Consider the following 27,392-nt stretch of genomic DNA (forward strand, 5'->3'; position numbering starts at 1 on the left):
TACTGAACTATACTACTTTTCTTTACTGTCCTGTACTCTGCTTTGGTCTACTGTTTTGTACTATAGAATACTGTCCTGTACTATGCTGTCCAAACTTGTTTATGTTTGGGCCAAATCAAGGCCAGTCCGGACCAAATCTTAAACAACTATAGATGTCTGTTTGGGCCAAATCAAGTCTGGTCCATCCCAGACATCTGTAGATGGTGGAATTAAATTGGATCAGATTTGGTCTGGTCCGAATCGGACCAGAAATGAACGGCTGGGGACGTTGAAAACACGTCTGTGAATGGGGTGGAAATCAAGGCCAGGGCAGACTAAGCAAATTTACACTACTTTTCAACGTCCATGGACGTCGGTCAGTGCCCTCGGGCTAATTTTCAAATACTCAAAAAATCTGTTAAAATACTTTTAACGAGTCTGCCTGGAGTGCCAGATAGGAGGGTTTTCCGGGTTTGAGTCTTTTCTATTAGTTTATTAAGCCAGACAGGTTCAAACAGGCACAGATAAAGTACATTAATAGATTTTTTTTGTTTTTGAAACCCAGGTCTGCCGACACTGATAGGTTTGTGTGCTGTAGGTGGCGGCATTAACCGGTACGCCACCCACCTGAAACTCTAGGTTGATCTCCACTAGCTCCTTCAGTTCAGGGGAACCAGCCCCGGGCTTGATCAGGCAGGAACAGAATGATCTGGAACAAATGATGGGTCAAGAATCAAGGTCATGTTCAATAGGCCCGAAATGTGGTACCTTCTAAACTTCTACCAATAAGAAACGCTGTGAAACATTTTGCTACGGTATGTTCTAATGAGGACGACCCTAGGATCCAACTCAGTTACATAACAATTCAGGGCATCCTACGGGTCTTTCAAATATTAACGTGGGGTTCCACATATGCGACATCATCATACACAATAGAGCGAGTTAATCACACCAATATTAAAAATCTGCTACGATTGCCATTATTGGCTTGTCTTAATTTGTTCCCTCCTTAGAGGAACATAAACATTGGGAAGAGACAATAATAGCATCAGAAGTTGCCCTGTTGATGCTTATGGGGAGCCCCTAGAGCCCTCAAACTCAACTCTGGACCTCAAAGCCAGTTCCACTCTATTGTTTTTGTTGTTGCCCTCTAATCAGGGACTGATTTAGACCTGGGACACCAGGTGGGTGCAATTAATTATCAGGTAGAACAGAAAACCAGTAGTCTCCAGACCTCATAAGGAAAGAGTTGAATACCCTTGCCCTAGAAAATATTTTCAAGATGATGTAGGTGCAAGGGAAGAGTGACTGTGTTCATTATGGTTTACATTTCAAGGAGATTTGACAATTGGCTCAAGGAGGGGAGAGGCGAGAGGCTTGAGGGTGCTGAGGGTGTCCTAAATTTATACCGTAGTAGGCTGAGGGTGTCCTAAAATGTACACCGTAGTGCGTAGTGGTTGCATTCTAAGGTCAAAGGTCAAAGCCAGGTCACTCACCGTTGGAGCAGGCAGCCTGGGGTGGGCCTCTGGACCTGCCTCAAGGTTTCCATGGGCAGGATTTGAACTACATTCACAATCATACGGGGAACCTAGACCGCAACCATAGAATTAGAATCATTCTATTTCTATGACCGCAACAAAGAGAAATGCAAATGTTGCCATGTTAACACACACACTATAATTTATTACACAACGGGTGGGTCTAATCCTGAATGCTGAATGCTGGTTAAAACCACATTCCAGCCGGTTACAGAACAAAAAGACTGAACGACTGGGTCGCGTCTCTGGCAACCGAACAAATAGAACGAACGACCAGCCGGCTTGGGTAGCAACCATAGATTTGTGTCGGCATAATTTCTTGTGGAAGGATGAAATAGTATCAATAAATTAATCCAAATAACGTTTTAAATGAAAATGTGTCAATCATTGTTTGAATATGTTGGTAACCTTTGTATGAAAGTGATAATGCCCTCGAAGCCAGTATTCGGAGGAGATATTGGCACGGTTTGCAGGCCCTTGACTTTGTCTTGGGCCTAACAACACCCGTGCCAATATATCCTCCAAACACCGGCTTCAAGGGCATTATCACTTATTTGTACCATGGCATTGTTGAATACTTGTTTCTGATTGGCTTGAAGGGCATTATAGAGCGTACATTATTTAAGTGATAATGCCCGAGAAGCCAGTGTTTGGAGGATATATTGGCACGGATGTTGTTTGGCCCAAGACAAAGTCAAGGGCCTGCAAACTGTGCTAATATCTCCTCAAAACACCAACTTCGAGGGCATTATCAGTTATTAATAATTTTTTTGCCCTTTTTCTCCCCAATTTCGTGGTATCCAATTGGTAGTTACAGTCTTGTCCCATTGCTGCAACTCCCGTACGGACTCGGGAGAGGCGAAGGTCGAGAGCCGTGCATCCTCCGCACCAATGTGTCAGAGGACACACTGTACACCTGCCGATCGTGTCAGCGTGCAATACGCCCGGCCCGCCACAGGAGTCGCTAGAGCGTGATGGGACAAGGACATCTCTGCAGACCAAACCCTGCCCTAACGCGGACGACGCTGGGCCAATTGTGCACCGCCTCATGGGTCTCCCGGTTGCGGCCAGCGACATATTTTCATTAAAAATGTTATATTCTTATCCCTTGCTTGCTAGCTAGCCAACTACGACTAATTTACAGTCGCGTCAATAGTGCAGCCAGAATAACAGCAAAGTAGCTGCATTTGCATTTGTTTAAGCTGTTTTCTAGTGACATTTATTTGGATAAATCCCTAACAATGAGCTAATGAGGCGCAAATGTACCTGGCACAGAAAATGTGCTCACTCATCAGGACACTGTTGTTCAGTGTCCTAGCCAACAACACACTAACACAATCACTTCAAACTGAAGCTGGAAAGACTGCAAATTAGCTGTGTTTCGTTTTGACCTTTATCAAATAATTTTTTATTGTATCCATAAAAATTATGCCAGCTGATTCATGATTTCGATTGGCTGAGAAAAGCTGCCTGCCTGTCTGTCTCATCCTGACTCCCGACAGATTCATTACTATGGTACAGCAGGAGATGGAATTAGAATATTGTAACAATGTTGCAAATGTCGGAGTGACAGACTACAAGGTTTATACAAATCTCCGCTGTTGAAAACAGGGCTGTATCCAGGCACTCCGCGGTTATAGCAAGCTAGGACTGATGGTTTGGTTAGCTAAACTAGCAAGTTTGTTCGTTTAGCTAACAAGGCAACTAATGTAGTTATCTAGGAAACTTGCTAGCTACTTCAGTGGATGTTGAACACATTTTTACCTACAAATCAACACATTTCTAGCAGTACATGTGCTAAATTATAGCCATGGTATATATAGATAGTGAACTCGGGGCTCTATGCTTTCTCTGGAAAATAATGCAACTCTGTGGAAGGTCAGTTCCACTCCGCTAGCGTGTTGTGGAACACACAGTCCACGTCGTTCATTATTTTCCAGAGAACGCATAGCCCCTCGTTGATTATCCCTTACCTATACTCTACCATTCTGAATGTTAAGGGTTGAAAATCGTAATTTATAATGTGATAAAACAGTATTCTATGTATTTTCCCTATTTATTCAGGGAAGACCCATTGAGAAGTATACTTTAAAGGGGCAATCTGCAGTTGCTACGTCCAATTTTTTATTTATTTATTTATTTAACCTTTATTTAACCAGGTAGGCAAATTGAGAACACGTTCTCATTTACAATTGCGACCTGGCCAAGATAAAGCAAAGCAGTTCGACACATACAACAACACATAGTTACACATGGAGTAAAACAAACATATAGTCAATAATACAGTGAAAAAAAAATAAGTCTATATACAATGTGAGCAAGTGAGGTGAGATAAGGGAGGTGAAGGCAAACAAATATATGTATAAATAAATAAAATAAATAAAAATATAAAAGGCCATGGAGGTGAAGTGAATACAACACAGCAAGTAAAATAAAACTAAAAAAAAAACCCTGGAATGGTTGGTTTGCAGCGGAAGAAAGTGCAAAGTAGAGACAGAAAATAATGGGGTGCAAAGGAGCAAAATAAATTAATAAAATAAATACAGTAGGTAAAGAGGTAGTTGTTTGGGCTAAATTGTAGATGGGTTATGTACAGGTGCAGTAATCTATGAGCTGCTCTGACAGCTGGTGCTTAAAGCTAGTGAGGGAGATAGGTGTTTCCAATTTCAGAGATTTTTGTAGTTCGTTCCAGTCATTGGCAGCAGAGAACTGGAAGGAGAGGCGTCCAAAGGAAGAATTGGTTTTGGGGGTGACTAGAGAGATATACCTGCTGGAGCGCGTGCTACAGATAGGTGCTGCTATGGTGACCAGCGAGCAGAGATAAGGGGGGACTTTACCTAGCAGGGTCTTGTAGATGACCTGGAACCAGTGGGTTTGGCGACGAGTATGAAGCGAGGGCCAGCCAACGAGAGTGTACAGGTCGCAGTGGTGGGTAGTATATGGGGCTTTGGTGACAAAACGGATGGCACTGTGATAGACTGCATCCAATTTATTGAGTAGGGTTTTGGAGGCTATTTTGTAAATGACATCACCGAAGTCGAGGATTGGTAGGATGGTCAGTTTTACAAGGGTATGTTTGGCAGCATGAGTAAAGGATGCTTTGTTGCGGAATAGGAAGCCAATTCTAGATTTGACTTTGGATTGGAGATGTTTGATGTGAGTCTGGAAGGAGAGTTTACAGTCTAACCAGACACCTAGGTATTTGTAGTTGTCCACATATTCTAAGTCAGAACCGTCCAAAGTAGTGATGTTGGACAGGCGGGCAGGGGCAGGCAGCGATCGGTTGAAGAGCATGCATTTGGTTTTACTTGTATTTAAGAGCAGTTGGAGGCCACGGAAGGAGAGTTGTATGGCATTGAAGCTCGCCTGGAGAGTTGTTAACACAGTGTCAAAAGAAGGGCCAGAAGTATACAGAATAGTGTCGTCTGCGTAGAGGTGGATCAGAGAATCACCAGCAGCAAGAGCGACATCATTGATGTATACAGAGAAGAGAGTCGGTCCAAGAATTGAACCCTGTGGCACCCCCATAGAGACTGCCAGAGGCCCGGACAACAGACCCTCCGATTTGACACACTGAACTCGATCAGAGAAGTAGTTGGTGAACCAGGCGAGGCAATCATTAGAGAAACCAAGGCTGTCGAGTCTGCCAATGAGGATGTGGTGATTGACAGAGTCAAAAGCCTTGGCCAGGTCAATGAATACGGCTGCACAGTATTGTTTCCTATCGATGGCGGTTACGATGTCGTTTATGACCTTGAGCGTGGCTGAGGTGCACCCATGACCAGCTCTGAAACCAGATTGCATAGCGGAGAAGGTGTGGTGGGATTCGAAATGGTCGGTAATCTGTTTGTTGACTTGGCTTTCGAAGACCTTAGAAAGGCAGGGTAGGATAGATATAGGTCTGTAGCAGTTAGGGTCAAGGGTGTCCCCCCCTTTGAAGAGGGGGATAACCGCAGCTGCTTTCCAATCTTTGGGGATCTCGGACGACACGAAAGAGAGGTTGAAGAGGCTAGTAATAGGGGTGGCAACAATTTCAGCAGATAGTTTTAGAAAGAAAGGGTCCAGATTATCTAGCCCGGCTGATTTGTAAGGGTCCAGATTTTGCAGCTCATTTAGGACATCAGCTGACTGTATTTGGGAGAAAGAGAAATGGGGGAAGCTTGGGCGAGTAGCAGAGGGGAGGGCAGTGCTGTTGTCCGGGGTAGGGGCAGCCAGATGGAAAGCATGGCCAGCCGTGGAAAAATGCTTATTGAAATTCTCAATTATAGTGGATTTGTCGGTGGTGACAGTGTTTCCTATCTTCAGAGCGGTTGGAAGCTGGGAGGAGGTGTTCTTATTCTCCATGGACTTTACGGTGTCCCAGAACTTTTTTGAATTTGTGTTGCAGGAAGCAAATTTCTGCTTGAAAAAGCTAGCCTTGGCTGTTCTAACTGCCTGTGAATGATATGTACCCACTTATTCTTGAAGAATATAACTTATAAATGCCTCATGAGCTTGGTTCAACTGTCGTACCCCATCAGAACTCAAAATATGAGCTTGTTTTTAAACAAAGTAAATGTAAACAAACACTATAGCCTCAAAACATCGTTAAAACTATCCTTTTATATATCATAGATGGTCAGAACTGGCATCCATAGCTCTGTCTATGAATTTGAGAGTGATGGCATTTCTCCACCGCCATCCCTCATCTTTTTACCAAAACAGGGGCGGGGAGTACGCTTGTTTGTTGTTTCAACTGCCGATTGCCGCTTTAAGGGATTATTTAAAAAATATTCATAGATAATATTTGTGAGCTCTCCCGATGTTACCTCATTCATTAGCATTTCCAGGGAGTTGGTCATGTAGTGAATGTAATTGTCCACTGAGAAAAGAACCTGGGAAGGAGAGTGTTGAAACAAGCGCCGAAGTAAACACCTTTGCTCTTTCTTTATGATATGCACATGAAGTTGCATAGCCTGCATATTATAATGACACAGACCTTATCCTTGCAGTAATCACAGATGTCATTCATGCCTATGAGAATGGTCAGTAGCTTCCAGTCCTCATCAAAGTTCAGGCCCTGGGTAAAGAAAGGGATGAAAGAGGGATACAGTAGTCAGTCAGTACTTAATTTACCACTGTAATAAAATTGCTATTCAAATCAATAAAGCATTCTTAGACATTGGTTTGAAAAGAGAGTTGCTGATCTCAAATGTAATCATAATCAAATCCCGGTTGGGTGCCAGTCTGTTTGTCTAGCTGTTTTATTTTGGCAAGATAATGATTCCCCAAAGGTTTGGATTGGTATTGAAATGTATTTATTACCAATTTCACATGTGTTTATGGTATTTCCAAATGTAGTATTACCATAATCTTCACAACCAAATAGAGCACCGATGAGTTCGAGTGGTACACACTTCTAAACACCTGATGTCGTTTTAGAGTTCTGCTCTTCTTTAGTAGGCTAAAGCAGAAACACACCGTCACCTATGCTACCATTTTTTTCAGTGATAAGGTCTAAATAGCACAAGTTGTTATCAGACGAGTTTGAATATAACAGGGTTTTATCCTATACAGTATGTTGGAGACGTAGGGGGGTTCTTACCTTATAGTTTCTCAGTGTGTCGATGAGATGTCTGGTCTGCCCTGGTAGATTACTAAGGGACAGTTACGCAACATTACAATACACATCATAACACTGAGGCAAAAAGCACCAGCTACAGTCTGCTATTGGTACATTCATTTTGGGATTTTAAATTGATGATAGCCATTGATTATTGCGGGAATGTAACTTATAAACACAGATGAGCTTAGTTCAACTGTCTTTCCCCATCCGAACACCAAATAGAAGCTTGTTTTAACGTTGTTGTAAGCAAACACTGTATAGTTTCAAAACTAGGTAAACTATCATTTTGAACTCATGGTTGGTCTGTCTTGGCATCCATAGCTCCAACTCGAGTTATGAGTATATAGTATATATGAGTTTAAGAGTGGTTACATATCTCCAGCCCCATCCCTCAGCTGTTAACCAAAACAAAGGGCAGAGTGGTCAGTTTGTTGTTGTTTTTCTAATCCCAGACTGTAGCTTTAAGCCTGTTAAATGTGAAATATGTCTCCAATAGTATTAATGACGTGAATAAACATTTGCACATTTTATTGAATACCAGAAATACTGAATTTACAAGTGGCTGAATCAGACAAAATGTGTTTGTTTGTAGAATGTGTTTGTTTTTGTTTTTTTAATTAGCAGCATTTTGATATTTCGTGAGTTGTGCATGCCATAAAAATCATACTGAGTGTGTTTTAAAATAATTTTGATTGTGATATTAGTGAAGGTCAAAACTGTGACACAATGTCCTATCTTAGCATGATATAGGCAGATAATATTATCAGGAGGAACACTGGGAAATATGAGTCTTTCAGAACATTATCAGAGAAGGGTTAGTCAAGGCTAGTGTCACCATAGAGTTGGATAGAGAGCAACCCTGGACAGTGCCTTAATTCCAATCACGTCAGCAGGAAGGGTCAGCCAATTAATTATACTCCTGAGCAAACATTCCATAACTGCAGGTGGCTGTAAATCACCAACCTTGGCTTTATACCGGTTCAGACAATACACAATCCAGCACAACAGGTGGTGATATCCACCTTTTCAGTTTATTTACAAACTGACAATACACTCTTGGAAGTAGAAAAATAAGCAATTTACTACTTTAAAATGGAGATAGCCATCAATGTCTCTGTCCATGCCGTCACAGAAGACACCATTGCAAGGATAGGAGGTGTGGCATCTTTCCATATCTAGGATTGTCACATTCATTACTTATTTTCAAAAGTCTAAATAAAAAACTTTAAAACGAACAACCCAAATATCAGATTATTTTGAGCTGTTACAGAATGAAATGAACAATAAGTACACAGACAGAAATTAGTCATGAAACAAAATAAATGAGTGTAGCACAGGCAGCTACACATAATATCGTTGAAATCGTCAGATTGTGTATGTAACTCTGGCCTCATCGAGAAACGAGGTGTGACAACAACGTGATTTCGAGGTATGGCTACACGAGACTAGTGTAACTCAAATGTGCAGTGTCATTTAACTCAAATCTGCAGCCACTTAAAAGTTAGTTTAGATATGTCATGAGACATCAGACCACTGTGTTATACAAGCATTGTGCCAGTACCGTGGCACAAACTAGCTTTTTAGTGCACGCAACTCTATGCATCACTTTCATTGGTTAAATCTCTGGCAGACAGACAGTATGTTTGCATATTTCACCATAGTGGTTTCTTACAAGGTGTTGTGTCCGGTCACGGCCAGGTTGAATCCTGTTTCGCTGAGGGGGGCTGAGGTTCCATGGACAGTCTTGGCCGGTGCAGCACCAAGCACATTGGGATTGAAAAGCCTTACGATATCTAGAGCACATGCAAAGGAGGGTTCACACAGGGGGGAAAAAATCAAATATATATATATATATGTGAGTGCTGGCCTTTTTTATTTGATTGATTTTTGGTTCCAAGCACCCTTTCTATTGGGTTACACAAGAGGATTTAGAGCTGAGCACATTCTCTTCCTTTGTCTCCATCTCTGGGGTGAACTTTCCCCTACATACAGATCTAGGATAAGCTTTCCCTCGCCAATTCTAACCTTAACCATTAGTGGGGGAAATGCAAAACTGACCCCAGATCAGCATCTAGGGGCAACTTCCCCCTACACCTTTACGCTCACACAGGTAGAACATGAAGGATGATAGGTCACTGTGCATTCTATCGTCAAGGTAGATGTTGCCTCTAACCATAGATCAAGGATCTGCTATTACTTCAAACCTAACCATAACCAGGCAAAAACAATGCAAGATAAAGCCTGAGTGCCAGCATTGCTGTTCTATTACGCCCACTCCTTGTCACTCATTGCCATCTATGGCTTTACAATTATAGAAATGAAGTTGGCAAGAGCACAAACAGATCTGGGACCAGGCTGCCCAAGATCAGTCTGGTTAGAATTAATTTGTGCCAATGAATGACTAAAGTTCCTACAAAGCTCAAGGTGCTATTTGAGTCGAAAGGCACTTACTTGCCAGTGTAATGACATCTTGGTATGATCCATGGCCCCCGATGCTGCAAGGCACAAGACATTTTCCACTATAGTGTCATTAAGTTGTCATTCAAAAACAATTGCATTACTTCCAAATTATGACAACAATTGACTGATTATTATTAGACAGAGAACTATCATTCAGAATAACCAAATAACGGACAAGAAAACATACATTACTATGCAAAGTTGTCATCTTGATACAATTCTTATTCTCATCATTCTTGTCATATTCTCATCTAAAGACAATTCATTGGGTACCTCCATGACACGTGACGGAACTCGATAGGAATCCCAAGGACGTTGGTGGCATTGGCACCTATGGCGGTCTGAATAGAGAGGGCAAGACAGTCCATGTAGCAATTCATCAAACAATCAACCACAAGGCGAGTCATATGGTTATACCCATTAATAACACTTTCCTTTCAAGTGAGACAGTAACCACAAAACTGTTAATAGCAAACTACAGTATGTTAATCGAAACAGTAACTTCCAGTATGATACAGCCATGACCGCAATGAATGGTCAAAGATTATTCAACTATGACATTGACATACAGTGCCTTCGGGAAGTATTCGGAACCCTTATTCTAAAATCTGAAATCTACACACAATACCCCATAATGACAAAGCAAAAACAGGTTTTCGAATTTTTGGGAATTGCTTTAAAAATAAAAAACAGAAATACGTTATTTGCATAAGTATTCAGACCCTTCGCTATGAGACTCGAAATTGAGCCCAGGTGCATCCTGTTTCCGTTGATCATCCTTGAGATGTTTCTACAATTTGATTGGAATCCACTTCTGGTAAATTAAATTGATTGGACATGATTTGGAAAGGCACACACCTGTCTAAATAAGGTCCCACAGTTGACAGTGCATGTCAGAGCAAAAACCAAGGCATGAGGTCGAAGGAATTGTCCGAAGAGCTCTGAGACAGGATTGGGTCAAGGCACAGATCTGGGGAAGGGTACCAAAAAAGGTCTCCAGCATTGAAGGTCCCCAAGAACACAGTGGCCCCCATCATTCTTAAATGGAAGAAGTTTGGAACCACCAAGACTCTTCCAGGAGTTGGCCACCCGGTCAAACTGAGCAATCGGGGGAGGGCCTTGGTCAGGGAGGTGACCAAGAACCCGATGGTCACTCTGACAGAGCTCTAGAGTTCCTCTGTGGAGAAGGGAGAACCTTCCAGAAGGACAACCATCTCTGCAGCACTCCACCAATTAGGCCTTCCTGGTAGAGCGGCCAGACGGAAGCCACTCCTCAGTAAAAGGGACATGACAGCCCGCTTGGAGTTTGCCAAAAGGCACCTTAAGACTCTCAGACCATGAGAAACAAGATTCTCTTGTCTGATGAAACCAAGAGTGAACTCTTTGGCCTGAATGCCAAGCGTCACGTCTGGAGGAAACCTGGCACCATCCCTACGGTAAAGCATGCTGGTGGCAGCATCTTGCTGTGGGGATGTTTTTCAGCGGCAGGGACTGGGAGACTAGTCAGGATGGGGAAAAGATTAAAGGAACAAAGTACAGAGAGATCCTTGATGAAACCCTGCTCCAGAGAGCTCAGGATCTCAGACTGGGGAGAAGGTTCACCTTCCAACCACACAGCAATCCTAAGCACATAGCCAAGACAGCGCAGGAGTGACAAGTCTTTGAATATCCTTGAGTGGCCCAGCCAGAGCCCGGACTTAAACCCGATCTAACATCTCTGGAGAGACCTGAAAATAGCTGTGCAGCAACAGTCCCCATCCAACTTGACAGAGTTTGAGAGGATCTGCAGAGAAGAATGGAAGAAACTCCCCAAATACAGATGTGCCAAGCTTGTAGTGTCATACCCAAGAAGACTCGAGGCTGTAATCACTGCTAAAGGTGCTTCAACAAAGTACTGAGTAAAGGGTCTAAATACTTATGTCAATGTGATATCGTATTTTTTCATAAATTAGCAACAATTTCTAAAAACCTGTTTTTGCTTTGTCATTATTTTAGGTTATTGTGTGTAGATTGAGGAGGAAAAAAAAAATATTAAATCCATTTTAGAATAAGGCTGTAACGTAACAAAATGTGGAAAAAGTCAAGGAGTCTGATTATTTCCGAAGGCACTGTACGTGCCAAAGATTAGCAAATGCAGCTACTATGATTAAAGCAATCTGCCTGAACGATTAGAACATTCTGAGTTCAATGTTAACTTTTCTTCTCTCCCTGGCCTGAACAGAATTTCTAATGGCCCTGATCTGCGGTGGTTGAATGGTTTAAATGCATTGAGGTCTTGAGCCCACAACAGCTTTAAATGAATTGGTTAGTTGTATTGGTCCAGTCCAGACAGTTCAGTTAAACTCATTACAGTAACTACTTTCCATATATTTCCATGCAGCGTTGAGTGAAACTGCTCCAATAAGCTAAACGTGGATGCATGGTTTTGCATTTACTAGTTTCAGTTTTGAAAAGGTGACATCAGGTGCTTTAAAGGGGAAATACAGGATTTGAAAAACAACAAAGCAGCCACTACATCACTTGTTTTGGTAAACAGCTGAGGGATAGGGCTGGAGAAATGTAACCACTCTTAAATTCATAGACTGAGCTGTGGATGTGAGGACTGACCATCCATGATGTCAACATTATAGTTTTAAAGGCCCAGTACAGTCAAAAACGTGATTTGCCTGTATTTCATATACATTTCCACACTATGAGGTTGGAATAATACTGTGAAATTGTGAAAATGATGATGATGTCCTTCTAGTGTAAAATAAAATAATGGTTTTGTTGAGATGGACTTTTTCCAAACATCTGCCAATAACAGCTAATTTTCAGTTGTCCCTTCCCCACTCAGACCACTCTCAGACAGTCCTAGCAACATTCTTGCTTGAGAAATTGGTCTTTGCTAAAATGTTATTTTTTTATATATATAGATTTTTTTATTACATTCAAAACCATCACAGTAGGCTACTGAATTGGTACCCAGAAATTATTTGATATAGAGATAAAAATGTCTGCATTGGACCTTTAACCGTGGTTTGAAGCTATACAACGTTTGTTTATAATTTAATTGTTTATAAACAATGGAGCAAAATGAGCTTATATTTTGGGTTTTGATGGGGCACGACTGTTAAACTAAGCTCATGAAGCATTTGTAAATTATATTCTTAAAGAATCAATGGCTATTTATCATTAATCACAAAGTCCAAAATTGGTTATACCAATCACGTCCCCCTTTAAGTAACACCCACAGCCCCAAAAACTCTGGTCAAGAGTCAAGTGTAAAGTGTTTTATGTTAAGACAAACTCAACGTTGAACTCACCGTCAGAGAATCCCCAAGGGCAGCAATGACTTTAATGTCCGCTGCCTTTACCAACTCAACTAAAGAGCAAGAAGAGAGACAAAGTCAAGAGAGAGGACACATTGGTGGATATTGAGAGAGAGAGAGATTTATAATGCTGACATTGCTGACCCAGGTGGCCTCCTACACTGTCCACATATCATATTAGGTTGTAGAGGGCTAATATAAGAGGTGTGTCACTGTGCTTGCTTCCTTTCTTGTCCCTTACTGGGCTTGGACCGGGGACCATGCTTGACAAGCGGTCACGTCTTTGTTTATTACACTAGAAAAGCTAGCGATACAATAGCGTGATTCGATTTCAAGCTAGCGATTTATAGCTGGGGAGGGAGGTTACGAATCCAAAACCATTACACTAACAACATTGATCCAATTGTTCAACTCCCACAAGGAAAACATACAACAGGGTTTCCCAACTGGAGGCCCGCGGATGATTTTATTTGGCCCCCCAAGTTTACTGTGCAAAAACAATAATAATAATAAAAATAAATATATTAAAATATTGCTTTACACAAAAGACTAAAACTCCAGCAAATAACCTCCAAGTGATTCAAATTTTGGAATCTGTTCCAAAGTATTCCCAAGTATACATGCATAGCAGAGAGATGTACAGTGCATTCGGAAAGTATTCAGACCCCTTGAATATTTTCACATTTTGTTACGCTACAGCCTTATTCTAAAATGTATTAAATTGTTTTTGTCATCTCATCAATCTACACACAATACCCCATAATGAAAAAACAAAAACAGTTTTTTATACATTTTTGCAAATGTATAAAAATACAAATAAATTAAATATCACATTTACATAAGTATTCAGACCCTTTACTCAGTACTTTGTTGAAGCACCTTTGGCAGTGATTACATCCTTGAGTCTTCTTGGCACACCTGTATTTGGTCTGAATACTTTCCAAATGCACTATACGTGATCATATACAAATGCAAGCAAGGTTTGAAATGATTATGTTTTAGTCAAATATAATATCTGTTGGGCGTCTTGCAATCAATTTAGTCTACAAATTATTTGTAATTATGTTCCGGGCCCCTGACCATCCACTCAAGAAAATCTAGTTGATGATCTCTAACATACAGTATTTACTCAGAGAGAAGGCAGTTGAAGATGTCTCTGAGGACTGGTCTAGGATCTGCCCCCAAAACCCTGTTCCCGGGGCTGGACATTATGGTGCTGTTTCCTAGCCTTGCAAAGCTGCCTGATTCCACAAGCTTACATTAATACCAGATCCTAGACCACACCTTTGAGTTAGAGAATAAGACTGGCCTGGGAGTTCACATATTGACTTTCTAAATCAACTCTAAAGGATGGTTCCATCTTACCTGATGAGGGGACAGTGGGCGAGCGACTCATGTCAGGACATTGGAAAGGAGAATGTGTGAAGTTCACCGGTCTGGTTTTCTCTGGAAACTCCTGAAACAAGAATGAGAGTGAAGGAGAGAAAAGAATAGATACACAGATAGAAGGTAGAACGCAGTAAATATGTCTGTACATATTTCTGATTATAATGGGGGAAACGATGGTCCCCTGGTACCAATACGAGTTGCAAGGGAACAAGAATCCACATCAGACCAGAAAGATGTTCCAACCTCTAAGATACAACTGTGTGTGTGTGTGCGTGTGCGTCAATTGCTATCAATCCCGAACAAACATTCAGATAACCTGACATGACACTGAATATTAACTTGAATAACAAACAACCAAGGTCATGTAGTCATAGCAGAATCAGTCAGTCATGTCATTAAAGAGATAGTTCACCCAAATTACAAAATTGGTTTTCCTAACCTGTAAGCAGTTTATTTACAAGTTATGACAGCAATCCATGCTTTGGTGTAGTTTCCCTGGCAGTAGCTGGCACTGTTTCCAAATGCTAATGTTTTAGCATGTGGCAAAATCCCATTCAAGTCATGGGACCAAAATGAGCATTTTTCACACATCATGTTCAAATCATGCTAATATCGGTCCCATGACTTAAATGGGATTTGTGGCACAAATGCTAAAATGTAAGCATGTGGAAACAGTGCCAAGGAAACAAACCAAAGCATGGATTGCTGTCATACCTTGTCCATTGACCGTTTATAGGGCAAGGAAACCAATACGTCATTTTGTAATTTGGGTGAACTATCCCTTCAACTGTAGCATGTACAACTACACATACCAATGTGTAAGGGATGTACACACAGACCAATGAAGTATATCTTCAGGTAATTCAAGTCAGGTAACAAATGCTTAATAACATACTGTAGATCAATATCTAGCATAGGTCTCCTTGATGTGAGATGACATAACACCTTTATAAGCACTAAATAACCATTCAATCAAAATGCCATTGATGAAAGAGAATTTAAACTTGTCACATTCATTGCTTTTAATGTGTTATGAAGGCCTTTACATTACCAAAGGTTACGGAAGGCGCATACTGAAAATAAAAGCTCTGGGGAGAAGTTTCCCTGAGGTACAAATCTAGGATCAGCTTCCTCGCCCCCAATCCTAACCTTAACCATTAGTTATGTAAATGTAAAACTGCTCCAACATCAGCGTCTAGGGGCAACTTCACCCTACACCAAGCCTACACCAAGATGATAAAAGGGTCAAAGGGGACAGTACCTTGTGGAGAGCCTCCTGGCTGTAGTGTCGTATGCCTTCCTCATACTGCCACCACCACTTGTTGCCTTAGAAGGAGACAGTATCCATGAAGGGGTGTCTTCCCAGCAGGCAAAACTGGTTGGAATGATGTCATTACAACAACCAGAAACAGTTTTGCCTGCTGAGTTTGTCCTGGTGCTTACATAACCCAGCCAATACAAAAGACCAAGAGAAACTGAAGTCAGGTTATGCGGAAAGCATATTTTTTCTGTTGTGATTACGATCTACTTCTGTAGTCTTCATTATCATCACTGCGAGCTGCCAAACTTTTATATGTCTAACTTTTGAAACCAAAAATCCCTGATGTTCCTTTTTGAACAGGTCCTCCATTATCTAAACCAACATCGACCTACCCAAGCCAGGCCCCTCTTTCAGAAAAAACTGCTCGCCCCAACAATGTGGCCACAGTAACTGACATGTGTGTGGAATGTGTGTGTGTGTGTGTGTGTGTGTGTGTGTGTGTGTGTGTGTGTGTGTGTGTGTGTGTGTGTGTGTGTGTGTGTGTGTGTGTGTGTGTGTGTGTGTGTGTGTGTGTGTGTGTGTGTGTGTGTGTGTAAAATGTGAAATATGCACAGATAGGGACTCTGTGCAGGCCGTTCTCCTGCTGGTTCCAGCACTTACCTTTGGCAGAGGAGGCTAGCGCACAGGTTGCCACGGCAATCAAAAGCCACCCCATAGTGGCGTGTGGTGTGCGGGGACAGCACAATGTGATGCACGGCCAGAGTGCACGGCCATTATATGAGGCCAACCTTATCTCCCCCACCCAAAACAGCTGAGTGACAAAGTCCGGGCCCAGTTATACAGAAAGCATAAAGGATCGGCCATAGAGCTAGTAGCACAAGGGAACTGACCTCCACACACAGCCAATTAGCCATTATTATAGACAGGACCGGCTTTAGTCTTTTGGGGGCCCTTAGCGCAATTTGGTTGCGAGGCCCCCCCACCTAGTGGATACATTTTTTTTTTTGTACATTTCCTGCAATTCTACACATTTTTGCCACGGGGTGTAGAGAAAATGTTGCACTGTTAAAGCAAGCTTTCTGCAGTTCTACGCATTTTGCCATCGGGCGGAGAGACAATTTTGGAATTTTTTAACAAATGTCATGCAATTCTACTCATTTTGCCATGGGGCACAGAGACATTGTTGCAGTTTTAAAGCAAATGTCGTGCAATTCTACACATTTTCCAACATATCCCATTATATGCTACAACAAAGATCATGTTATATGATCCCATGACATTTGGTTTGAAAAACTGGGCCCAGGTTATACAGTGGCTAGGATAAAGCTGGGGGACTACCACTTCTACGGGTACGGTACTGACGTGGACTACGAGACCGCTGTCATCCACTATAGGCTGGCCTCGGAGCAGCAGCACAGCGCTCAGGCCATGTTCAACCTGGGCTACATGCACGAGAAAGGCCTGGGCATCAAACAGGTTGGCACACGCACATAAACAAACTCATTCATACACACATGCAACCCTATAAGTCTAACCCCTTACTCTTTCCCCCTCCTGTAGGATATCCACCTGGCCAAGCGTTTCTACGACATGGCTGCCGAGGCTAGTCCCGAAGCCCAGGTGCCCGTCTTCCTGGCTCTGTGTAAACTGGGCCTGGTCTACACCCTGCAATACCTGCACGACCTCAACGTGAGTGTACAGTACAGAGCGCTTCCTGGATCCGGTGCCTCTGGGAGTTTCATTCCCTGGTTGTTTCCATTTCAACCCCCCAGACATATGTACATTACTTTAAAATCAGGCATAAGTGGTCACGTAGGGCCCCTGGCCGCTATGGGCCCCCGACTGCAAGTTCAAAATTTGGTTGTGCATCAGCAGCTTTTCTCTTCTTTTGTCAGTCAGACAGTCACTCAACTAGCCATGTCAGCTAACAATTTTTAGATTGATAAATCAGTCAGGCCAGTTATCATGACCATGCACTTGCCTCGAATTTTGGAGATCATTAGGGTACAAGGAGGTAACTGCCCCTCCCCCCTATAATTCACCACAAGATGTCACCCAATTATTTCCCCAACATTTCCACTGCCACTGCTCTTGCTAAAAAAAATGTCCTCTGTTGTCACGATCGTTATATGGTGGAAGAGAGGAGGACCAAAGCGCAGCGTGGTTTGAATACATCTTCTATTTTTAATGAAGACAAAAACGAAGAACACTTTACAAACTACAAAAAACGAACGAACGTGACGCTATAATCCAAAATAGTGCTGACACTAAACACTACACATAGACATAGACAATAACCCACGAACTACCCAATGAATATGGCTGCCTAAATATGGTTCCCAATCAGAGACAACGATAGACAGCTGTCTCTAATTGAGAACCAATCTAGGCAACCATAGACATACATACACCTAGACTAGACACTGCCCCATAAACATACAAAACCCCCTAGACAATACAAAACACATACATCCCCCATGTCACACCCTGACCTAACTAAAATAATAAAGAAAACAAAGATAACTAAGGCCAGGGCGTGACATCTGTGTCATCACAACTTTTGGAGATATTTCAACAAAACGATTTTGTAGATATATTCCAATGAAGTTAGATCTATACAAGTAGAAAAGCCTTAAGATAAATAATCCACTTGTTAAGAGATAGAGAAAAATATATAATTTTTTTGTAAAGTAGTAATATGTTGGATGAGTGTGTTGGGGGCAATATTTACACAATGACTAGCCTGGTTAGCGCTAGTTTATGCGAACTTTCTAGCTAACAACTTCACTAGCAGTAAATGCTAGCCAGCTAGCTAGTTAGCATAAGCTACCAGATCGTCTGAGGTAAAATACATGAAAAAAGATAACGTAACTTAATTGCAGTTGCAAATGTTTCCACTAGTGACTGATAGCTTTACAGTTAATGCTACTTTATAGCCTTTTAGCTATTTTACACAGAATTTTATGTTATATAGCTAGATAGCGAGCTACGTTTTTGAGTTTGAGTTTATTTACATTTTTGCAGGGACAGTGCACATTAATCAACGTTTCAATGGTGCCGGATTTATCCAGCTTGGTAAAGTTCTACCGCAGTTCCTAGGCATGTTTTAAGAGAGAGTTTTTCAATTGGCATCTCTCCCCCTGTTTTCAGTCACAGGTGGGGACTGTATTAGGTGTGAGCAGTGTAGGAGGTGGGCTCATGAGTTGTGCTCCAATTTTACTGGGGATAGTTTTATTTGTGACCTATTTACAAATTAGATTTGTGCAATAACAGAGCACAAGAGTTGCCACAATGTTACACTGAATTAATTAGTTAAGTTATGAGTTATAATTATTAAATGTTATATTCCAATGTCATTTAATGTTATCAGTTATATTACATTCCAATGAATATTATTTTATGAATTAAAAACAACTATTGAAAAGAAAGAACAAAGAAAATGAATGTGCAGGTGAGTTAAAAAGAGGGACTTAAAAAGAGGGACACATCAAATCTCCCCATAGTGCAGATATTAATGGTGACATCTCCCATATTTTATTGAAATAATTACAATTGCCCCAGTACTTTTTAAAAACACTCCTTTTCTAAAAACAACATTTCATGAAACACCTATAAAAGTGTAAACTGTAGCCCTTTATTTCCATTTATAGTTTATTCACCTAAGCATGACCTTATATCCAAATACAATTATTTTCCCAAATGTTGCTTTTTTGTGTCAGCAATTATATTTCACATTTAGATTGGAAATGTTGTTATATTCAAGTTTTGCCGCTCAATAAAATATTATTTACTCCTATGTCAAATCCGAAATTCTGCAACTGCAGCATACCTGTCAGATGTGTTGTTGCCTACCCTTACCACCTGGGGGCGGCCCGTCAGGAAGTTCAGGATCCAGTTGCAGAGGGAGGTGTTTAGTCCCAGGGTCATTAGCTTAGTGATGAGCTTTGTGGGCATTATGTTGTTGAATGGTGAGCTGTAGTCAATGAACAGCATTCTCACATAGGTGTTCATTTTGTCCAGGTGGGAAAGGGCAGTGTGGAGTGTGCTTGAGATTGCGTCATCTGTGGATCTGTTGGAGCGGTATGCGAATTGGAGTGGGTCTAGGGTTTCTGGCATGATGGTCCTGATGTGAGCCATGACCAGCCTTTCAAGCATTTCATGGCTACAGATGTGAGTGCTACGGGGTGATAGTCATTTAGACAGGTAACCTTGGTGTTCTTGGGCACAGAGACTATGGTAGTCTGCTTGAAACATGTAGGTGTTACAGACTGGGAGAGGTTGAAAATGAAAACACTTGCCAGCTGGTCAGCACATGCTCTGAGTACACGTCCTGGTAATCCGGCTGGCATTCGACCTTGTGAAGGTTAACCTGTTTAAAGGTCTTACTCACATTGGCTACGAAGTGCGTGATCACACAGTGTTGCTTGCCTCAAAGCAAGCATAGAGGACATTTAGCTTGTCTGGTAGGCTCGCGTCACAGGGCAGCTTGCGGCTGGGTTTCCATTTGTAATCCGTGGTAGTTTGCAAACACTGCCACATCCGACGAGCATCAGAGCTGGTATAGTAGGATTTGATTTTAGTCCTGTATTGACACTATGCCTGTCTGATGTTTTGTCAGAGGGCTTAGCGTGATTTCTTATAAGCGTCCGGATTAGTGTCCCGCTCATTTTGAGTGCTTTTGCCGGGACTAAGGTAATGGCCAGCAAGATGTTCTCCCTCCAGTGCCAATTTTTAAACAACATCTTGAGGAGCACGAAGGAGGGGAGCATAGTTCGAAATGGACTGACCCAAGCCTGCACTATATATGTGTTGTGGTCAGGGGAGGAAGTAGAGGTGAGTGAATGACACTTTCCATCATGTGTTTTCCATCCAGAGGTCATGTTATTAACACAAACCTGTACTGTTGTCTTATGTGTTTCATGAAATTAGTGCATCTACTATGTCAGCTCCATCCCACAGACACTCTACAGCCCGCAGCATATCTCACTCAACGCGCAGTCGCTCTCCCCCTGCCAGTAGGCCCTCTCCTCCAGCACCCAGTCGCCGTCCCCCTGCCAGCAGGCCCTCTCCAGCACGCAGGCCCGCTCACCCTGAGGAAGAGAATGTTTTGGGGGGAATTTCTGTTACATTTAAATACAATACTAGGTTGGTCAGATGATAAATCACACTTACGATGTAGCATGTATTTTTGTGCCCTCTTTAGCGAGTTTAAAAATAGCATTTAGCAGTCAGTTAGTCCTTGCATCCAGAGCTACGTAAATGGATTTGAGTGATACAATTTCTCAAAACCCAAGTTTTAGTACTATGTATGACGGGACTGGAGTTATTTAAAGTGATGATTAAGGATTGTTACTTTATAAATATACAAAACCTGTCATCTTGTTGACACAACTGTGATGCTTCTGTTTCAGACCAGACCTGAAGGATTGGCTGATGGCCCTGAGGTCAAAAGTAGATTTCAACAAACCTGTCGGCAATGTTGTCAATGTGGTCAGGGCAATGGTTCTGGAAAGTGCTAAACGGACTTTCAACTGAAGCTAAATGTTATTCTTGTGGACACGTGTGGAAAAGACGAAGAAGCAATGGAGGCTGGTGGGCCGTCCCGTGAATTCGTCAGGCTTCTTATTAAAGCCATTCTGAATCCAATTTTTTTGTTGTACGAGAGGACCAGAAAAGCCTGGCACTTGACTCCATAGGTATGGTCATAATTTATTTTCATTTATACCCTAAAGACAGCTTGTCTGTCGAAATGTTGGACATAAATATTTTTGCATCTGAGCTCCTAGAGTGTGCGGCTCTCCTTTATTTTTTTAGGGGTGGGGCCATGCGCCTTCTCCGATCGACTCTTCTGCCAGTTATCAGGAAAGCTGACCCCACCGCGCACACTGGCAGAGGTGGATGATGAGGAGCTGCGTGGAATCTGTATGGGTATGTACGACGGTGCCCACTGCTGTTTGAAGTGTTGTACTAAAACATGCTCTTCATTGGCAGCCTCTAACTCTATTGATGATGCATTGTGTGACAGCTGCCAAGCCCAGAAACGGCACCTTCAAGCTTAGCGTCAGTTTCATGTCAACATGGCCCAAGCAGTGGTGGGGCAGCAATGTTTGTATTCTGTTGATTTTGGATAGCAATTGGCTGTCAGTGGAGCACAATAAAATGACATTGCTGTCCCTGTATTGTAAAATGTCACACTTAACAGTGATTCTGCTTCGTTAACATGCAATATGATTGAGGTGACTAAGTTCCATTCAGAATCACATTTTGAATAACAAATTCCTAATTGTACTTCTCAATCACAGCTAAAACAGACTAAATGACTCAGTGGTGGATCATAGTGTAATCTCAGGTATTTGTGGAGAAATGTATTCTGCAATTTGTTTGTCATCTATGCTAATGATCACATTTGCTCTTTTAAAAAGGTTTAAAGAGGGTCTAATGACCCTTGGTGTCCTCGACACATTACAGTCCAGCACCGCCGCAATGAGAACTGAATGGTGGCTTTAAAACAGCCTTGTTTAAGACATGTATAGGCATTCATCTAGGTTGTTTAGTTGGAGCATTTAAAAGTAAAAATGGCTTAATTTATTATTTTTTATTTCATAGGGAGAGATGCATTCATCAAGCCAGAGGAGGAGGGGGGAGAAACTATCCCTCTAACTCTTGAAGATGTACTGGTTTTTGCCACTGGGGCATCAAAGATCCCACCGTTTGGTTTTGATGACAAGCCAACCATCGAGTTCCTACACTCAACAGTGTTGCAGGAACAAAAAATTATCTTCCCAGAGGCCAACACATGTGCGTTAAAGTTGTGGCTCCCTGTGCATGCCACTTAGGAGGACTTTATGAAGTGGATGACCTACCTCCGGTATCCAACAGTCACCAACCTTTGGAAAGGCCTGAAAGAGGCACAGACAATCTGGGGAGTAGTTGCTGTGTGTCTTTCAATATCTGGAAATGTTGTTCCAGAAACAGACAGCAGGGGAAGTTATTTGCTTGTATGTACATCTGTTTTGTTGATGGGAAAAATAGCAGAGTGAATAATATGTGAATGCTTGGTCGAATAGAAACGTGAAGAAAAATGCACTAAGGAACATAATATACACTGTGTACAAAACAAGGACACCTTCCTAATATTGAGTTGCACACCCCTTTGCCCTCAGAACAGCCAAAACAGCAACATCACGGACAGCAGAAGTCTTAGCATCGACCATTCAGTAATCACGCACCGAGAAGACACTTGTTTTCCTTATCTGTCTTGAAGATATGTGGTATCATGTGATTACGCTTTAACTGATTTGTGCCATTCTCAATGTCATTGTTGTGTCACTAAGATATCCTGGCATTTCCAACCAGTAGTGTGTGATCTTCTTTGAAATCTTAAAAAGAAACAGGATATAAAAAATGTATTTGTTATTCCACAAAGCAATATGGGGTATGTTCAACCCATCATTTTACAATATTGAAGGGGTTCAGCACGGATTATGTCAGTGTGGTTATGTTGACCCATATACCTACACTGCAGACAAGTATGTTTTTGCTTGGTCATTTGTCTGCTTGGAGGGGAATAGAGATGTCTGCCAAGTGAATGTTGTTAAAGTAAGAAATATTGATGCCGTTTATCTTTAAGGAAGGGAGTCGATCAGTTTATCACCAGCCTCCTGTCCCTACACCCTTTACAGAACTGTTATGTAACGGTCTTAAATTGTTGTGTTTAGTCCTTGTTATTGCTAGAAGGGATACATTTGAAGTTTACTGAGTTAGATCAAATGGTACAACGTTTATAATGTAAGTAAACCACTTAGGAATTTATGTATGTCCACAGAAGTGATATTTCCTTTTGCCATAGCTCTTTGCCTTGGCTTTTGTTGTTAAGCAGGACCATTTTTTTAGCTCTGTTATATCTGTAAATATAGTACAGATACAAGTTGTGTTTGAGGAGTTATCAAAATTTGCAAAAGCTCAAAAGTTTGAACAAACATGGAAGTATTATTACAAAAAGGTAACACATGTATGCAGTAAGATGTTTCCTTTGGTTTTTGTTCATACCACAAAAGTCGCTTTTACAGTTGTAATTTTGTAAACATTATACTGTAATACAGTCCTTGTATTTGTACAGAAGTACTCAAATTGCATGTTTTACAAGGGACATATAGTTGTGCTTGGAAGCCTTGTGAACAACCATGTAATGCCAGCATACTCAAAGTATTTCAACTAAAGTATGTCCGATCTCAGTTCTTATAAGCATAAGTATTCGAACATAAAAGAGGGATGTTACAACAGTGAGGAATGATATTCAATGCACAAATGTGAACAGAGCTACATTTCTAGAACATAGCTGAGGAAAGCCAATTCTTTGTCAGATTGGTGCCAGAGCTGACATGTCCACTAATCCCGAGCCAGGATCAATCTAATCTCAGAGAATGAGTTCACGCCATTGACAGAGCACTAGAAAACACACTGACCCTCCTGAATTGTCACAGTACTGAACAAGGATGCTGTACTGTTATCTTTCCACTGTTTCTGCCCCCTGACCTCTAGTTACATTCTCTTCCCTCAGATTCCCTGTAGAGAGGAGGGAGGGAGAGGCAGCAGCTGGCAAATGTAATCCATTCCCATGTAATAAAGTGACCTTGGGGTCAGTGGTGCACTGAGGGTAGCTACGTGTTCTACTGAATGAATCACCCTCTAACCAGGTCACCACTACATTATCCACTGTATTGTGTTTTGGCACTTTACCTTTTTCACTTTGACAATCTATTGTATCTCTTTCACTCCAACTGATGTCTGATGAATTCCATGGCTCCAAATGGCATTACATATTACCCAGGTGGGCGCTACGCATTGGTGGTGAATGCGGAGAGTTTATGCTGCATGCGATGTAAAAGCCCTTTGAGCACCTGATGAAAGACCACTATGTAAATCCAATCCATTATTGACTGAATGTTTAGGAAGTGTAACTCCAAGATGCACTACAACACCACCATTTGGCCTACCAGTATGTTGAGCTAAATTACAGAAAAGCATTTATTTGAATAATTCAGTTTTATTTAGTGGCTGTTATTAGAGCATGCTTCTTGAATGTTTTTTTTTACAGAAAATTGCTTCTTAGAGGAAACACTGGCTCAACCTTTTACTGGTGAGAGCATTTCAAAATTGTGGATGTAGGCCTGTGTGACTGTCAGATTATTTAGGGCAGGGGTACTCAAGTACTATTTAAGAAGGTCCGGTCACACACACATTTCCTAGGTCACAAAAAGGTGTCAATTATCTGCATAGTAACAACCCCCCACCTCGCAATTCATGCGACCCAAAACTTCACACCCCTCTTGATGGCGAATAAAACAGTTTGCAGTTGTAAAGCTCCTTTCCAGAATTCGACACATCCATGTCTTGTGTGTTTATTTGATACCAGGGGTCGAAGCTCTACCGAGCTCCATATTAACCCCATTCTGGGTCCGCGCGCCGTACTGACCCCGTTCTGGGTCCGCGCACCGTATTGACCCCGTTCTGGGTCCACGCACCGTATTGACCCCGTTCTGGGTCCAGACCACGGTCCGCCAGTTGAGTATGGGGGGGGATTAATGTAGATCTTATTTCGTTTAGAATGATTCAATTATTTAACTTATTTGGAGGCCGTAAAACGCTCTGAGGCCCAATCATTGCCCTCTTTCACACATCCGAGTAATGCTCGAATGTAAAAAATAATGTAATCCAATACAAATGGATCTACTCCCTTCACAGCACAAATAAGTGCCTCATTGAATTGTTTTCCAAACAAGGATAGACTGATTCCTCATCTCATAGAGCATCATTATTTTAATAGGAGCCTTGCTGGGGAGAGATAGTGGTGGAGTAGTTATTGTGATGGCCAAATACCGACCGGACACGTGCTATGATTACAACTTTTAATAACTGGCTAGAACAATTTACCAAACTAAAAATTGTTAGCTGACATGGGTAATTGAGTGACTGACAAAATAAACTGCTGCTGCACAACCACATTTCGAACTTGCACCTCGTGTACTATTCTAACTTAACAGTAAGTTGAGACCCCGACTGGTCGGGGCCCCCATAGCATGACATAACAGAATTCTCATGTCCAACAGCTGACTTTACCATTGTCCTTAAGAGGGTTTGGGTGGATTGGAACTCAATCAGGAATCTAAAAATCCTTGTTGGAAAAAAATGTATCCCATCAAATCTGGTCATGGTCATTACACTTAAGCAGATGGCTAAGGAATACCAAAAACAAACATGTTCCTAAATTGGTTTCTGTAACAGCTGTATAGTCAGTTATCAACTGCCCAATGTGTTTGTAACACGTTATGTCATTATTATGAAAGAAACGTCAAGAGTCACTATAACCATAACATACACTGAGTGTACAAAACATTAAGAACACCTTAATATTGAGTTGCATTCCTCCTTTTGCCCTCAGAACAACCTCAATTAGCTTGGACTCTACAAGCATTTCGCTACACTCGCATTAACATCTGCTAACCATGTGTATGTGACAAATAAAATTTGATTTGAGGTGTCGAAAGCATGCCACAGGGATACTGGCTCATGTTGACAACAATGCTTCACAGAGTTGTGTCAAGTTGGCCGGATGTCCTTTCGGTGGTGGACCATTCTTGATACACACGGGAAACTGTTGAGCATCAAAAACCCAGCACCGTGACAGTTCTTGACACAAACCAGTATCTTGCCCATTCAACCTCTGAATGGCACAAATTCACAATCTGGCCGGTACTGGCAATCCTTCCGAGAACTGAGAAATATGTCTAAAACTTATTTGAAAATATAATAAATCAGATTTCACTTAACACTGTAGCTGACTGTGCTGGAAATCCATAGAAATACTGAAAAAATTAAATCATTAAAGGGTTGTACTTCCTCTACTCTTCCCTTACAAATGAATGTAGAGTCTGGCCCTATTACTGATAACATTGATAGAATTAATTGAATCACCATTTTATATCTGCAGGTTCTCTGTCTCTCACTGTGACAATGTACTGGATGTTAATGGGGGAATTTTACAGAATCATTTTGAAAAACGTCAGTCAGGGTTTTTCCTTTCGGCAATTGACAGACAATGAAGTCCTTGATGTGTTGTTGACATTAGACATGTATATTTCTTCAAGGGCCCACTATTTGGATCCAGGTCTGCTCAAGTGTGCAGCGTCCCTCATTGTTGGCTCAATAACCCACATCTTTAATTTAACACTTATCAGGAAATCTTCCTAGTGTGGAAATCAGCTTATGTGACGCCACTACATAAGGGAGGTGATGACTGTGATCTTGACAACTTAAAGCCTGAGCCGAGGGAAGCAGAAGCTGGAGAAGCAACGACCTGCTCTATTGGTGAGGGGGTGAGGCCTATAGTCACACCCTGAGTGGAACCACATATAACAAAGTCAAATAGTCTGAAAAAGTCACTGCTTTCTTCTAATGAGTCTTGACAAAAAGGCCTCCAACTCTCTTCCTGTTGCAGTTCAACTTATCAAATCAAACAGTTTAAAAATGATTAAAAATTAAACACGATTCCACAAACTCAATTACTAGTAGATGTAACATATCTCAAGGATATTATCCGTATTAGGCAATATGGATAAAATATCAAGAATCAAACCTGAGACACAGAATCATGCGCTGCAATGAGGAAGGAAATGGGATAGCTAGTGAAGGGGTAGCAAAGGATTCTCTATCCTTCATTCTGATGCTTGACCATAGCATAGCAGAGCTGAAATGACTGACAATAATATATTTCATGACTTGGTCCACTCAAACAAGTAAGTTGACCAAAGTTCAGCTACGTAGTGAAAGGTTTTGAACTGGACGTCAAA

The 27,392-nt window shown here is 41.6% G+C and overlaps 2 protein-coding genes and 1 long non-coding RNA gene across 3 annotated transcripts in view; 2 read left to right on the forward strand and 1 right to left on the reverse strand.

The window, feature by feature from the left end:
* The window catches only part of LOC139556472 (phospholipase B1, membrane-associated), a 28,782-nt gene extending 12,401 nt beyond the window's left edge, over window positions 1–16,381 (reverse strand). The window contains exons 1-12 of the mRNA XM_071370459.1: window positions 16,204–16,381; window positions 15,544–15,608; window positions 14,259–14,349; window positions 12,888–12,946; window positions 9,856–9,923; window positions 9,574–9,617; window positions 8,795–8,915; window positions 7,102–7,153; window positions 6,496–6,576; window positions 6,326–6,391; window positions 1,476–1,567; window positions 607–688 (exon numbers count right to left, since the gene is read on the reverse strand). Coding sequence (XP_071226560.1) covers window positions 607–688; window positions 1,476–1,567; window positions 6,326–6,391; window positions 6,496–6,576; window positions 7,102–7,153; window positions 8,795–8,915; window positions 9,574–9,617; window positions 9,856–9,923; window positions 12,888–12,946; window positions 14,259–14,349; window positions 15,544–15,608; window positions 16,204–16,258 — 876 coding nt within the window. The 5' untranslated portion in view covers window positions 16,259–16,381. The remainder of the gene's footprint in view (window positions 1–606; window positions 689–1,475; window positions 1,568–6,325; window positions 6,392–6,495; window positions 6,577–7,101; window positions 7,154–8,794; window positions 8,916–9,573; window positions 9,618–9,855; window positions 9,924–12,887; window positions 12,947–14,258; window positions 14,350–15,543; window positions 15,609–16,203) is intronic.
* A 198-nt stretch (window positions 16,382–16,579) lies between these two features.
* Window positions 16,580–17,785, forward strand: LOC139556473 (protein sel-1 homolog 2-like). The gene is made up of 2 exons (XM_071370460.1): window positions 16,580–17,019; window positions 17,104–17,785. The coding sequence occupies exons 1-2, from the start codon at window positions 16,972–16,974 to the stop codon at window positions 17,479–17,481; spliced, it is 426 nt and encodes a 141-aa protein (XP_071226561.1). The 5' UTR covers window positions 16,580–16,971; the 3' UTR covers window positions 17,482–17,785.
* A 3,173-nt stretch (window positions 17,786–20,958) lies between these two features.
* Window positions 20,959–24,904, forward strand: LOC139556475 (uncharacterized). The gene is made up of 2 exons (XR_011671126.1): window positions 20,959–21,471; window positions 22,150–24,904. It is a non-coding gene; the product is annotated as an uncharacterized lncRNA (long non-coding RNA).
* The last annotated feature ends 2,488 nt before the right edge of the window (window positions 24,905–27,392 follow it).

The sequence above is a fragment of the Salvelinus alpinus genome, chromosome 27 (assembly GCF_045679555.1).
Source record: "Salvelinus alpinus chromosome 27, SLU_Salpinus.1, whole genome shotgun sequence".
In the NCBI taxonomy this organism is placed as follows: domain Eukaryota; kingdom Metazoa; phylum Chordata; class Actinopteri; order Salmoniformes; family Salmonidae; genus Salvelinus; species Salvelinus alpinus.

Coding starts and splice junctions, on each gene's coding strand:
- LOC139556473 (XM_071370460.1), top strand. CDS start 16,972: ATGTTCAACCTGGGCTACATGCACGAGAAAGGCCTGGGCATCAAACAG. Junction 17,020..17,103: donor AAGGCCTGGGCATCAAACAG/GTTGGCACACGC, acceptor CCCCTCCTGTAG/GATATCCACCTGGCCAAGCG.